Source organism: Corythoichthys intestinalis, chromosome 10 (genome assembly GCF_030265065.1).
Source record: "Corythoichthys intestinalis isolate RoL2023-P3 chromosome 10, ASM3026506v1, whole genome shotgun sequence".
Classification (NCBI taxonomy): Eukaryota; Metazoa; Chordata; class Actinopteri; order Syngnathiformes; family Syngnathidae; genus Corythoichthys; species Corythoichthys intestinalis.
In genome coordinates this window covers 6,720,971-6,736,845 of record NC_080404.1, presented here as the reverse complement: position 1 = coordinate 6,736,845, position 15,875 = coordinate 6,720,971, and the positions used below count along the sequence as shown (strand labels likewise).

General features: G+C 41.8%; 1 protein-coding gene across 1 annotated transcript; it reads right to left on the bottom strand.

The window, feature by feature from the left end:
* Positions 1 to 220: 220 nt before the first annotated feature.
* LOC130922567 (uncharacterized) lies at positions 221 to 15,551 on the bottom strand. The gene is made up of 3 exons (XM_057847397.1): positions 15,393 to 15,551; positions 14,875 to 14,938; positions 221 to 11,285 (listed from the first exon to the last, which is right to left on the bottom strand). Exon 3 carries the CDS (start codon positions 11,118 to 11,120, stop codon positions 855 to 857), a length of 10,266 nt encoding a protein of 3,421 aa, XP_057703380.1. The 5' UTR covers positions 11,121 to 11,285; positions 14,875 to 14,938; positions 15,393 to 15,551; the 3' UTR covers positions 221 to 854.
* Positions 15,552 to 15,875: the final 324 nt, after the last annotated feature.

Below are 15,875 nucleotides of genomic sequence, written 5' to 3'. Positions count from 1 at the left end.
CACTTGTGTCTGAATTTTACAGCCAAGGGAAATCAAGATTTTTTCCTTATTTCTGTCATTTCAACCATTACATCCCACTGGCATAGCGTGCATGGATTGAAACATTTGGATCGGTTCCACGCAGAAATAAAATGGCAACACATGTAAGCTGCAAAATCTTTTTTTGTTTGTTTATTAAGTCTCTCAGGACCTATCGACACACTTTAAACAGCCCATCCTAATTGTTGTATGCAATCAGCAGGAAAAGATGTTTAATTTCAGTCATTCTGACCATGGGAACATTTCAAGAGTCAAAACAGATAACAGTAATATCTTCTTATTGCTTTTATTGTGTTTTCAAGTCACAAAATGAAATCTGCTGCAGTCAGGTAATTTCTGAAAGGTAGTCATTTGGCTGAGCAGTTATTCTGTTGAGTCAAGTGTATTTTTAGTACATGTCACACTACTTTGTTTCACAGCAAAAACAAAAACAACCTCTCACATTAAATACTGACTTTTGTATGACACTTTACAACAGTTTCATATAGTGCTTCATTAGACAGTGCTTTACACAATCAGCAGAACCTTCCCTGGCATTATGGCATCAAAAGACATGCATCACGAAGCCAAAAGTTGTGCTATGTGTTTACACAAAAGAGATCATTTGTATCTCACATTCATAAAGGGCAATGGAATGGTGAACTCTGTAGCACAAGTTTTAGCCCAATAAATCCAAGCATGAATAATATGACAGCATTTCACAAGGACAAATTGAAAATATTCAGAGACATTTTTCCATAAAGAAAAGCATGGAAGTAAAAATAAAATGCACAATCCCGAAACAACTTTTTGTTTTTATAATTCCGCCCTCCCTGTCACCAGTCAGTCATCTCCATAAAGTCATCCAGTTCACTCATAGGTATTATATCGCACGGTCGGCAACTTGAATACACCGAGTTATCATTTTCACATAGGCTGTCTGCAAGTTGTTTGCTTGAGTCACTACCTGAGAAGGACTCATGTGTGCTGTAAACAATATTTTGTGTTTTATTTGTGTCATTAACGGTATCCATGTATGGGGTCTGCTCAGGGCTACAGCGTTGACTGTCAATTTTTGGGCGAGTTTCATTGGATCGATTTGTGATGGAGTTATTTTCTAAATATGGTTCATCCTGGACTGAAACTCCCGAGGATGCCATTTGGGATGACATTGAGGAGATACGAGGGGGTTTGTAACCTTGTGGATACGACTGGTAGCCTTGATGTAGTGTGAAAGTGTTCTCAGCTGAAGAACCAGGAGAGAGAAGTTTATGTTGTTGCTCGAGTTGCAGTGGGGGTTGGAAATGTAGTTGTGGGAATAGTGGCTGGGTTAACACAGGCTGGAGATGAGGTTGAAAGATGTTCTGCCCGGACTCACGGACATTGAGCTGAACATACTTGCCAGTTTCTGGATCTAAGAAAGTCTTCATTTTCACCTCAATAGGTGCATCTACGAGAAAGTATTGGCCAGAGCCAAGGTCTTGCAGCACCTTGCGCTGTGTCAGTGGATAGGACTGGGGATAGCTTGACTCTACATGGTACTGTGTCACCGGAGCTGGGTGGGTCGTATAATGTAGAGTGGGAGAAGAAGGAACATGATGAACAATCTTTGAAGCTGCTGCAGGGTGGGTAATTTGGGAAGCAGAATTAGGGGAAGACACTGGGAATGTGATGGGTGCAGGGGCATGAGGGGTGGCAACTGGATGAGAGACAAGAGCAGGGATGTACGGGAAGGGATGGGCAACAGAAGCAGTGACGTGAAGACTCGTGGGTGGATGGTTCACAGTTGCAAGTATATGAGCTGAGGCCAGAGGAGTGGTAGCTGGCTTGGATGATAGGCCCGTGATATGAGGGGAAACAGCTTGGTGTTTTGAGAATGATGTGGAATGAGGTGAGGCAACGGGATGGGATTTCGGTGAAGTGACCCGAGGGGTGGTAGCGTGTCGGGACACTGGGGAGGCGGCATGAGGAAAGGTAAATGAATGAACGGGTGCAGTGGTATGAAGGGAGGTAGTGGGATGTGGTGCAGATGTAATGACAGGAGGGGAGGCAGCAGGGACGGGGACAGGAGTGGCGGCGTGAGCAGAGGTGACTGGTATGGATACAGCTGCAGGGGTAAGAAAGGCTGGGTGTGGCAAGGGTGCAGTATGATGGAGCGATTCTGTTGCAGTAACATTAGGGGATGTGGATGGGAGGGTGGCAGTGGCGGTAGTATGAGGAGAAGCATGGAAAGGGAGCAAGTGCTGGTTCTCTCTGTGTGTAGAGGGTAAGCTTGGCCCAAATGTCGGTGCATGGGTGAGGGAGACAGGAGGGGAAAAATGCGGAGAAGCCACAGCATGGCAATTTAAGGACCATACCTCAGTGGAGGTAGAAGCAGGCCTACTTGAGGCTTCCCCATGCGATTTGCCTGCAGGGTTGGTTGCTGTGCTTTGCGTCACCTCTTTCCTTATCCTACGAGTAGTGAGCCTTTGTGCCTTGCGCAAGGCTTGTTCACTCTTTGGAGGAACAGCTGGAGGTTTCCCGAAACGAGACATATCACTGCTAAAGCTACAGGCTGATACTGGCCTCTCGCTATCACACAGCCCTCTCAAATCCGCCACATCAGCCACACTGGTGGCAATACTCTGTACATCCTCGGAGATGTTACTGAAGACCGACCGAGAGTCGTCGTCATCCAGAGCAATGCTTCTCCTGCAGAAGGGCCTATGAGGAGGGGGAAGAGCGGAGTTATCCTGTAATGATGAAACTGGCTGAGAGATAGGGGATTCGTTAATAGGAGCAAGCTGGTTTATTCCTGTGACTACGTCAGGATTGATGGGAGTTCCGGTGTGACGCCTCATTATCTCTCGTTCATCCTCTCTTTTCTCTGCTCTCCATTCCATGGGCAAACCCATTCTGGACTCGTCTACCAAGTTTTTATGAAAACGTGGTTTTACTGATTTGAAAGTGGAACCTTTGGTGTTATCTTTCACTCTAAACATCGAAGGTTTGCCTCCAAGAGCAGGGGAGGAAGTGGTGGAACGCGGGAGCGAAGGAGCAGGAGATGGCTGAGCTTGAGGCCTGTGCAACCCCCTGGGAAATCCAGAGCCTTCACTTGGCACAGACGAAGGGTTTCCATGTTGAAGGGTTAGCGGGGAGTGTTTTTGCCTTTCTTTGGGTTTCTTACTGGTAGAGGTGATGGTATAGTATTGAAGAGCATCCATCAACATTTCTTCTCGGTTCTGCTCCTCACTTGTTGATACTTTCTCTCTTTGAGCTACAAAATTCACTTCCCTTTCAGCTGTAAGATCATCCTCCCTTATAAGCTCTTGAGTTGCATGCACCATCTCACCTTCATCCAGCGGCTTCTCTCTTAGTTTTGCGCTAACGATCTGTGTTTCAGCAGCATGAGTTTCCTCTTTGTTCTCGCGTGCCATCTGTTGGACACTTTTCTGCTTTACTTTTCTCTGCTCCTCTCTCAGGCGCTCTTGAATCTTTTTCAGCCTAATCTCCTCAGCAAGTCTCCTCTGCTCAATCCTTTTGGTGAGACGTTGTTCCTCAATGAGCACAGCTCTTATCTGCTCGTCCTCTTGAGCAGTTCGCCCGGCCGGCCTCTGTTTCAGTCTTCTCTCTCGAACTGATATGCTTCCTCCCCTTTTGTCTTGGGCTTCTCGGCTGTTTTCTTCTTCCCTTTCTATCCTTCTTTCATCATTTATTGGATTTGATCTCCTGCCCTCTGTTTGTCGTGCCTTTCTTTCCTCTTCTTTTTTTTGAGCTGTTTCTTTGAGTTTTTCCCACCTTGCTGCTTCTCTTTGGGCGCGCTTTCTCTCTTCTGATAAGAAAGCTCTTCTCTCCTCTATCTTCACTTTTTCCTCTTCTGAAAGTCTTTTTTCCCCTCTTTTGATGGTTCTGTGCTGGTCTTTTGCATCCCCTTCTTTTTTGGCTTTTGTCTCTTCTGGATAAGTCTCAAGCTTTCCTTTCCTTGATTTTTCAAATTTTATTTCACCTGCTGTGACTTTATTTATGGTGTTTCTACTTTTTGAAGTACCGTCTTGGCAAACTGGCTCAAATGTGGATTCAGTAGAAGAGTTCTTCTCCATGAGCATCAAATGATCTACTTTTGCATCTGGAATTGTGATTTCATCTACTTTTTGGTGTAACTGTAAACTTTCTCTTTGTTTATTGATCGGGGAATTTAGTATAGATTCTTTATTAAACTGACTAACTATTGTTCTTGCAATTTTAGGAGCCTCTTGTCTGTCGACCTCATTTTCATTGTGAGATTTACAAATAGTTTTTTTCTGTGTGAGAGCTTGTGGCTGTTTTTCCACAACTCCCTCATGGTCTTTGACATCAAAAATGGTTTTCTCTGGTTTTTCCTTCTCTCCAAGTTTGAACATCCCTGTCCGCCGATGCTCTTTCTCAGTAATGGGAAAAACAACAGGTTTAGGTTCTTTGATGACTTTGCTGATGATCTCCATCTTTTTTTGCTCACTTTTGTCATTTACAGAGTGCTCTTGTGTATCAGTAAAGAACACGGGGCGTCTGCTATGACGAGACTGTATCAATGGAAAGAATCCTTCTTTTCTGTGAGGAGGGAATTCTGGAATTGTGTTTTCTCTGTCTTCTGAGACAATGACTTTTAATCTGGCATAGTCTGCAAGTGCTGATATTTCAGGAATTGTAGACATTCTGACCTTTGGTTTTGATTTGACTGCTGGCTCCTCTGTCGTTTGCTGTGAATTTCTTGAGTTATGTCTTTCTCTTGTTGATGAACTTGATCTAAATTCTGACTGCTGTTTTCCCATGTCCGTTGTTTGGGTAGCCAACACCTTCTCACAGCTTTGCAAACCTGAGGAACCTTCGGTTTGTTTTATATTGCTTTTCTCTATTACAGCCGTTTTGTGTTTTCTCATGCTCTTATCTTGAGACTCCAACCCACTTTTATTCAATGACCGTTCTGAATGTTCAACTCCTTTTGAAACATCTGAGACATCTGTTTGTGTGTTATTATTCCTAAATGGTATCCCTTCAACTTGGAAGTAGTCTCCTTCACTGGATTGTTTATTTGATATAGTCCCAAAAGTCTGTGTCATGTCAGTCTTGGTGTCCTTTTTTGCTGGATTTACACTGTTGAGTTGATCCATTAGCTTCATTGAGTCGGACAATTTTTTTACACTGGCTAAAACGTTTTTTACACTTAGTTTGTCTTCCAACTTCTCTTGCATCTTTTCCTCACTGCCCTTTGAAGCAGGATGTTTAGCTTCATGATCTTTGGTTGATGCACTCATTTTTTCACCCGCACTAAATGGTGCGTTATGCTGAAGTTCCTCAACTGCGGCCATAACAGGGCGTGTTTTGTTCTCCTGCTTCTCTACCAGGTCATCCCCCTTTACTGCTGGTACAACTGTAACGACAGCATTGTCTATGTGAGCATCTATCAGCTGATTCATTACTCCAGTGTTTGCCTCTTTGAGTTTTGGAGATGCATTTTTGCTCTCAATCTTATTTAAATGCGGGATGGCTCTGTCATATTTATTTTCTTCCGGTAGGGGTGTAGTTTTATTCTTTATGACGTCTTCAGATGGACTTACGGCGGGTGTCACATCCTCTTCCAAGGATGGTGTGACAGATTGAGTTATAGCAACAGCCTTGTTAGGGTCCTGAATGTAGTTGAGTCCTGAGTTTATAGACTTGGCTGCTACTTGTTTTAATTGTGAATCTATTTGTCCGGTTTGAATTTCCTTGTGATCTATGTTGCAGCACTTTACTAGGTCAGGTGTTTCAAGTGTGCATGGTGCATCCATTTCAGCTACCGCTATGTCCTGTTTATCGTGAAGGAGTTGAGTTTCATCTGTTGCTTTATTTATAGAATTTAAAGTGTGTGCCGGGGTCACATCTTTTCCAGGCATGGTTTCTTTGACTTGTATTTTGCTTTGGGGTTCTACATGAATTTTAGGGTTCAGGAGTGGGGAAAATTCCAATTTCTCTGTCAAATTCTCTGGGAGACTTTTCTCTATGGTTTCTTCACCCTGAATATTCATACAGACTTCAAGTGCAGTTTCCTGCTCTATAGGATGAGTTTCCCTTGCATGTGTTGTGCCAATATGTATCAAACATTCACTCTTCTTGCTCATTTCCATACCTATGCTGTGGAAATATGGCTCAGCACTACTACTTTTGCTGTGTTCAGCATTTACCACTTTGTTCTCATTGTTTACTTTCACTTCGGTCACACTTATTCCCATGATCTGCAAACTGTCCTCAGCCACAGAGTTATTAGTCTGTCCAAAGTCAAAGTCTTTGTGGACAACTGTTAGTTTACCTGTCGTTTGCGATGACTTTGTGTTTTCCATGGGTGAATCAGATTTTTGGCTCAGTGATTCCAATTGTATCTTTTCAGAGTTTTCATTGAGCTGTACCACTGTTTTGTCTTTGAGATCCTTTGGTTCTTGATCCTTATTTTGTTTGGCGGTCTTAATTTCGTAATTATCTGCTTGCTGCTCTCTGCTCTCAGATTGACCTGGTGTCCTTTTCATCTCTTTGGCTGGATTTTCTAGGGTAAAGTTGTTGCTCTTTGTGGGCTCTTGTGGAAGTCTCTTCTGCAGTTGATTGACAGTTTGATTGTCCATTCCTTTGGAGCTGTAAACTGCATTGTCTTCAATTCCTGGTGATCCCCCCTGATGCTTAGTTGTACTATTAGTGGGTATGGAAATTTCATGACCACTGAGCACCTCGTGAATTGAGAGTTTCTGCTTTAAATGACCAGCTGGTAATTGCTTAGTTGTAGTTTTAGGTGTTAAGGCCTCCCGTAAAGCGAAACCTTCGATCAGGGCTGAAATCTCTTTCTCGGCATGAGCTTTTATTTTGGAAGTCAGAATCTGCTGTTTTGTCTGACCTTTCTCTCTTTGGGGCATTGCTTTCAGACGCTCAGATTTAGGTTTTCTTTCAGGATTTCGAATAGACTCGGATTGTGTCTGGCTTGAAACAGCACAATGGGAGTCAGGATAAGTTAAGTATGCGATTTTAACGGTATCGTCCTTTCCTGTATCAGTAACTCTGTCACCATTTGCTCTTTTATCCGCACAAGAAACTAAACAGTCTTCTTGTGATAATTTGAATTCTTTGGACGACTCACTGTAGACATAAAGACTTTCATTCACTTTATTCGCTTTCTCCATATTATTGGTTTCAACACTGAGTTTGGCAAATTCATTGTTTGGATTGTCATTATTAACTTTTGTAACATCAAGTGACAAAGTCACATTGTTACCGTTTGAAGAACTGTTAACCCCCGGTGACATTTTCTGTGAAACTGAATTGGTAAAGCCATATTTCTCTCTCAGAGTTTGATAATAATCATCCCCATGATGTTCTTGGTTTGTATTATATGCTTTTTTAGCAGCTGATTTGTCTGTTGTTTGTGCTGTCAGTTGAATGTTAGTCACCTCTGCAGATTCATCCTTGTTTGCAACACTATGCTCCTTTGTGATCATTGTACATCTATCTTTCTCCCTTTTCTCTCCCTTCATTTTCTGTTTTATTTTTGATAGCTCCACTTTAGCTTTGGCTAGCTCTGCCTTTACACGCTCAACTTTATTCGGCTCACTCTTTACGTGACGCTGCATTATTAAGAATGCTGCAGGCTTTGATGATCTTTCTTTTATGTGTTGGTGTTTTATAAGTGCTACTTTAGCTAGCTCCATGTTGGTTAATTCCACTTTGGCGAGCTCTACCTTCCTGGCTACAGAATTTGTCTCTTTGGCGCCCTGTATCTCTTTTTTAGGTTGAGCATTGATTGTTGATTCTTTCCCAGGTTTTTTGTCAGTCTGCTCATTTTTTCCACCTTTCCCTTCCATTTTTGTATTTACGCGTTCTGTATTAGTTTGTAGTTTAGCCTTTTCTGTGTTAATTTGCGTTGCTATGGTTACATCTTCTGTAAAGTTTCTCGCTTTTACTTCCTCTAACATTTTCCTTTCACCTTCTTGTTCAATTCTTCTTTGTTTTGCTTCAACTTCAACAAGGGTGGTGTTGTCTGTCTGAGACGGTTGAATTTTACCTGACTCTTGTGATCTCTCTTTGCCTTTTAGATCTTTCAAGTCAGTTTGTTCTGCTTGGACCAATCCACTCTGCACACCTGTCATTTCCACAGCTTGTACTTTTACATTGTTCGCTTCTTCTTCATCATCTCTAACTTGAGTTGGAGCTGTCTGTTTCTCATTTGTTCTGTCTTTTTCTTTCCCTCTGATCTGCTCCATTTTTCGCTCTTGTGTTTCATCCTGTTCCAGTTTTACCTGGTCTGACCTTGTTTTAATTGTTGTTGCTGTTTGCGCATGTTCTTCAATGAAACCAGTGTCTTGCCAAGTATCATCTTTAGAATGCCCCTGGTGACCCCACTTCTGAGCTTTAGACTCTTCTGTTTGTCTTTGCTCTGATTGTATTTGTTTTGGTGTAATTTGCACAGCCTTTACTTCAACTGATTGTTCATTCTTCACTTGATGGAGCCGCTCTGTCCTTTCAGGGACAATTGATGAAGTATTTTGGCTTTCAGATGCGTATTGCTGCTCAGCGGGTTTTGGCTGTTCTTGCTTGAATGATGGTGCATACTGACTAGTTTCTTGACTGTACATATCAGTTTTATTTACATTTACATTCTTGTTCTGATGGAAATAATTTTCTGTCCTGTCCTGGCCATAATAGGTTGGGTTTCGTACAGGCGCATCATTCTGTGGGGTCTTCTTGGCTTCTTTATTTGTGTCTTGCTGATTCTCTCTTCCATGGTCATCTCTGTGTGAACTAATCTCCTTTGCGGTGGTAGTTTGTAGATTAGCCATAGCATTTTGGTGTTTTTCTATGAAAGGTGAGGTGTCCTGATCCCATGTAGCATCAACTTCATTTGGAGACAGTTGTCTAATGTTCAGGGCATCTGGAGGTCTCCACCTTCCCTTCGAAACACCGCTATGATTTAGTTTTTTCTGATTTAGATGAGCACCCTCTGTGAAATGCCTCATATCTGCTTCTTTCAAATGGGCAACTTCCTTATTTTCATCCATTTGCCAGCGCATGTCTGTGGTGTTATGAAATGACTTACGTGTGTATAACTCTGTCCCCCCTTGAAAATTAGCTACATCTTGCCTAAATAGACAAAATGGTGGCAAGTCTTCATTGTAATTCTGACCAGAATTTAAGTCATTGCTGGTGTCATTTTCAGCTATGTACCCAGACTGATGGACTATCTCATTTTGTCTTTGAGTTGCTTTGTAGTCTGGAATGTGGCCTTTATCAGGCTGAGAAATCATTCCAGGGGATAAAAGTGTGGGGCTGTGATAAGGTTTAACATATTGGTGTGAGGCAGAGTCAGTCCAGCTGGATTCCTGAAGGTCTGGTTGTAAACACTCTGGTATATCAATCACGATGTCTTTGGATTTTTGGAAAGGAGGTTCAATACTTTTTTCTGTTGTCTCAAATCCTTTAAATTTGGCTGGGCTGTATGTACTTTTTACCCTCTTCCTGTTGTCTTTGAGATTAAAGAGAATGCTGCTGGCTCTGGATTTATAGCTTGACATCCTTACATCTGGGGTGCCCCCCCTGCTTTCCGCACGTACTGGTGGGTGTTCCACAAGTTGGGGAGAACCTGTGTCCTGTCTACTTTCTGGTGGCTCTGCTTGTGGTGAAAGCAGCTGAACAGCATTTGAGGCAGTACCGATGTAATGGCTTGCAATGCTTCGCTCTGTTTTGACTCCAAACAGAGTATCATTGCAAAGTGCATTATGTCTATTGTCGTTCATCTGATGGTTTATGCTTGGCTCTGACGTTATTTTAACCTGTTGGTGGTGGCCCTTAACCGATTTGATGGTTTCCTGAAAATGTGTAGGCGTTTCTACGGTAGGTGATGCCGTTGATGGTCGCTGGGATTGAAGTCTATTTGTTCCAAGACTCTGTGTCCTGGTCCTGTGGGGATGATGTACTACTTTCTCAGACTCACAGCGTTTCTCCAAAGCAGAAGCTTTCTGCAACCTTGCGGAGGTTGAGATGGATTGTAATGGATGTTTGGGAGCAACAGTGGCCATCATTGTCCTGTTGTGCCTCCTGCTCCTCCCTTGAAACATAGAGGAACCGTTCATTTGGGGGTCCAGTGGAAGTTCCTTATACATGGGTGTTTTGCCCCACTTAGGGAACTCTGAACACTGCATAAACCTTGAGACCTCTTCTTGTTGAAACCTGTTATGGTCTCTCCATACTTTGAAAGGACTGAGTTCGCTGTGTATAAAGAAGTTGGTGTTACAGTCGACTTGTGTCATCATATTTTGGTTATAGTGGGATAGTCTCATTAAAGATGAAGCAGTGTGCATGTGATGCACTGCACCTGCTTCTGTAGAGTAAAGGTTAGTGTTTTGGGATGAGAACTGTCCAACCATAGGGAAATGGCCATTGGTAAAGTTTTGCTGATATGATGATGCCGTGTTCATCAGACCTGGTCTATTCCATTGTGCTTCATTGTTCCACTCTCTGAGTTGATCATCCATGACCCCACCATCCTCTGTGTTAAATGCTCTGATAAGTGAGGAAACTCTTGAACGGCTTCTTCGATGCTGCAAACTCAAATCTGTGGGTCCATTGCTGAAATAGCCAATAGGGTCCTCTCCAAGAGACCGGTTCTCTTGGGTCATTTCCATAAAGCAGTCTTGGAATGTGGCAGAAACCTTTTCATGCGTCCTGTCTCCACAGCCATCCCACTGTGAATTTCTGTTCATATCTGCCCCATACATTCCTTCATTGATCCAATCCTGCTCATACTGCTGCACCATCAAGCTGAAGCTCTCATTAGCCGCTCTTTTAAGCTCCTCCATGTCATTGTCCTCTTTCTCCGTTCTTCCCTGACTGAAGGCCCGGTGTCTGTCTCTCTGGATGTACGGCGATGCTGGACCGAGGTCCGAGTCATTATAAACGGCCTCATCTCCGATGCAGAGACTCCTGAAGGCTTTGTCTGTTAGGGTACGGACTTCGCGGTCGGTCTCGTCCAAAAAAGATCCACCGCTGGAGGTATCGCTAAAGCCTCCATCGCTCTGCTTCCGATGTCCGCCACTCTTTCGGCTGGAGCGGCGTTTCTCCACTGACGTCATGATGCTGACTCAGTTAAAGTGAGCTTAGTCATTTATTCAAACCTTCATTTCAGAAACCCATTCAGTGTTTCACCAAAGATCTTAACAACCCTGAGCTTTGGGTAGAAGCCACTAAGGAGCTGTGCATCTTAGTTGTCCTTTATCTGAACAAATCCTGGAACTCCCCTGCAAAACAAAAGTAAGTGGTATTACTATGTTGGTTTCCTGACAATATGTTAAAAATGAAGTGAATATTTAAATTTAGGATAAGATGCTAAGTCAAAAACTAAACACAACTGACAGACCCTACTGAGACACACAAGGGCATGCTTGTATATACTGTAAATGGCAGTTCCAGGCCAAAAAGACACATGCCAGACATACAGCAAAGGGAGGAAGTGTGGCTCGTGTTGTGTTGCTCTCTGATGCATAGCTCTGCCTCCATTACAAATCCGTTGCTGTAAAGTATGTGGCTCTCAAAACAGTTAATCCCTCCCTCAATGAGTCTGACCTTGCCGACTTTGTTTGTGACAAGCTTCACCGTTGCTATGTACACCAAAGAAATGCTCACGTGAGTTATTTAAGGAAAACCAATTATTTGCACCAGCATTATTTACTTAGGCCTTTATGATCCCAACTGTGAACACTTGTGTTACTTACTTACTGACTTATTTATTAATTATTAATGCATTAGTTACTGTTTGGGTCATTTTGTCGGGTTGGAAAAAAACCTGCATTTTAATATTATTTTATTACTGTCTCAAATAATAGCTCCCGGTTCCTCGCATCACCTATCCGTGTCGCTCTCTAAAGGGTTAAACGATCTGCATAAATGTGAAATGTGCTCCAACTTTAAATTATTCTACTAAATAATTATTTGTCGATCCGTTGTCATTCAGCATTTCCCATGTTTCAGCAGCCAACATGGCTCCCAGTGCGAACAACAGCTGAACATTTTCATGAAGTGAAATATTTAGAGACATTTTATAATTGTGGCTTCTCAAAGATCAGAATTTATGACATTAGGTTAATAATTTTCGGTTTAATTCGTCGGTGGAGTTGAGTTAAACAAATTCCGTGCAGTTTGTCAGTTATTTGTTAGTGTCGGGGCTCCAGAATGGCAAAGCTAGCGCGAGTCGTTAGTCCTATCTTAGCATGTGAATAAAAAACAAAGTTAACAGATCTAACATAGTTAAATAAATTCAAATGCACATCATTGTTCAAAATACCCATGGGGCTCAAACAATGTCACACCAAACTGCCATAATTCATTTCATATTGGGGGACTATGTTTTTTAGATGTGTAATATGACCACAATAGAGAGGAGTGCTTCAGTCACCCGTGCTCATGCTGCAATCGAGGAAGGTGGGAAGTCGGATGGTACCAGTTGCGACCTCAAGGTGTTCCGAGCGAATGTAAACAGCAAGATGGCTGATCGCGAAGTTGATTATTATTTTGGCCGTGAAAAGACATTTTGACTTCCTACAAACCTGTTTTCTCGTAAGCGGTCAAATAGTGGAGGAAAAACGACTGCTAAGGTAAATAGCACACACTGTAAATTGCCTTCTTTAGTTTTACTATCGACGGTCTGATTTTCGACTGGCAGTTCCAGTTTGTCGAGTAACGTCAGATTGAAGCAACTAGGGGTACTTTTTTTTTTTTTTGACTTCATGACGAGTGCCTTACAGTTCAAGTTGCTTCCAATGATATTTTTCCTGGTCGGAGGTTGGAAAACTCCGACTTCCCACCTTCGTTGAATGCAGCATCAATCTACTCATCAGTCGTGACTGAAGAACGGCAACACAGTGAAATGTGCATTTAGAGGCTGTGGAAACAGAAGATATTGGCAAATGAAAGTTTTCACAAATTCCCAATGAAGAACGAGGAACAATATTAACTGTGGTTGCTTGCGGCTGGCTATGACTTTAAACACACAGGTGGAAAAAATATCACTTCGCTCTGGAGCCTGTTCTCTGCAGAGCTGCTGGATTACAAATGTTGCTTGTTCATACTTGAATTATTGACATGCAATGGTAAACTGTAATAACTTTATCCTGAAAACAGAGCCAACACTATTGGCTGCATGGGTCATTGGTGATTCTCATGCTTGCATTTTATATTGGCATGCTAAGACGGGACCATTGACTCGCGTTAGCTTAGCCACTGGATGGAGCCCTGTAACTAACAAATAAGTGACAAACTGCACGGAATTTGTTGAAATCAACTGCACCAAGTTAAACCCCCACTAACTTCAAGATTAAGCCTAATGTAAAAAAAATCTGAAGTTCCCCTTTAATGCTTGATTTTTTTAATCCAACAATGTGTTTCTTACTGAAATTGTTTATCACATGGTGAAATAGAATACATAATACTGCGATACTGAGATAATACTAAAAATAAAAGACTCAACATTATATACAGTATATACTATATGTACATGAACACACTTCTTCGTATGACGCAGTACAATTCTATACACAAATTAGCATTGTTGCAAGTCCAAAAATTGTTTCCATACAGCTCTTGTAATTGCAACTCAATTTAGTGGAATTTTACAATATGGTTAATCAGAACTGGGTAACTCAAATAGGGGAGTGATTTTTCAAATTGTTTACAGCGGGGGTCCTGAACCTTTTTTTTTTTCTAATGAGAGCTGCTTTTACAAAACAAAAAGGGAGCAACTCATTTTTCAAACCTGCAATTATTTATAAGTAAGAATACTGTGTTACAATAATAAAAAAAATTGGAATTCAAATCTCATAACCCTAAAAGTAAAAAAGAATACTGTAAAAAAAATAAATAAAAAACAATGCAAAAAAACAAAAAAAAAAAAACAGATATTGTTACCTAAATAATCTGTCATGCATAAACCTTTGTCAGATGTATGTGTGACATGTATGCAATCTACGAGTCAATTATGAATTCATTACTTTCACATCAGAAAAGGCCGACTCACAGAGGTATGTAGAACTAACGAAGCTGACACTTTTAGAGCTACTTGTTGAAGGTTCTTAAAGTTGTCTGGGTCTACTAACCTCCAGAAATGCTGAGAACACTGCTCTGCTCTATCAACAGACTTTGCATTGAAAACTACTTGCATCTGTTTACATCCAATTCCTATGGTTTTAACACATCCACAGACAGCTCAGACACTTTCCTTGCCATCGTATTTGCACCAAGTTGTACATTAGCAAAGGCAAACAGAATTTCCGTCTTAGTTTTGTGCTACTGGAATAACATTACAGCCACCACTGTGACGCCTCTTTTACAATCCTGTTATTGGTGGAAGGCTTTTTATGTTTTGATACTATGTGCCCCACTTTAAACAAGGCGTCTGTTGCAGCACTTGCCCACTTTGTGAGTTTGTTGAACAGACACTGCTGCATTTTAAGTGCCAGTTTCAATTGCTTCACCGCTCATGGATTGCAACACATCGTAAAGTAAGTTACTATGGACCTTCTTAAAATTTGAAAAAATAAAAATAAAAAATTCTACCACAAGTTGGTAAATGTCCCATCATTTACATGAACAAAGTTTAAACAGCGCAATAAAATCCAGTCACACACACATTCATACCAAGAGACAATTTCAACTCGAGTAATATTAACATGCATGTTTTTGCAAACCAATGCAAGCACAGGGAAAATGTTCAAAATCCTAATCAATCAGCTTTCAAAGTGTAAAGAAGCACCGATAGCATCACAAGCATGCCATTGGGTTTTATTTTAGCTACCAAACAGAGGAGAGTATCCAAGTTCATTAATATCTCCTTACCTGGAAGCCATCCAGAAGTATTTAAAGAACATCTAAGCCTTCCAGCTCTGCTGCCATGGTGCACCTACATCACATAGAGTACTTTAAATTTGCATCGTTTTTGTCATTTTGGGTGCGAATATATGTTGGGCATTAATTAGTGTTCATACACAACAAGAAAAGCTAAGAAATGTACTGTTCTTTGACGGCAATGAGCTAAAGGGAACATTTTTTGTTCATACAATCAAGTTGTGGTTAGTTTTGGTTCATTATTGCATGTGACTAGTTTATTTTTGTGCAGTGAAAGACCTGCGACATGTAAACCTGACAGCATAGTAAGAGGGCCAAAGAAGGACAGAACTGCAATTAATATGTTCTTGGTAGCAGTGTTATATCATTTAATTTAGTATTTCTCAATGGGACTAATCAGATGTCTGGTTTTAAGCACTTGCATTTGAATTTCAACAAAAAAGACACCTGAATTGTGTTGTTAGCCTTTGTCTCATTGGAATATCTTCATACAAAAATGTCAATCTTACCTTCCAAGTTTATATTCCATCATTTTAGCCTTCCACTGATTTAAAACTCCCCCTCCCCACCAAAAAAAGGCCTTGTTGATGGGAGGGGATCCAGCCTTATGGCCGCACCGTCTTCACCCTCCAAGCCAAGTCCTCTATGAGGTCCTTTTGGAGACCCGAGCTACCTTGCGGGTCCCGGGCCGTGGAGCAAACAGAAATAGAGGCGTTGTCCCAGAGCGAGTGTCCATCGTGGGGGGACAGAATGGGGGGCTTGGAGCTAGCGTGCGGGTCTACGAGATCCTGCGGTGTCGAGTATCACACGGATGAAACAAACAGCCTGACAACTATTTATAAATGAGGACAGCTCATTCTGGAATGAGCTTTCGACACACTGTGGATACATCTATGAGGAGATATGCTTTGCGGAAAACAATTTCCTGGAGTTAATTTGGTGAATGTTTGATGGGCGCTTAGTTTTGTGACACGGCGTGTCAGCAAGTGGCC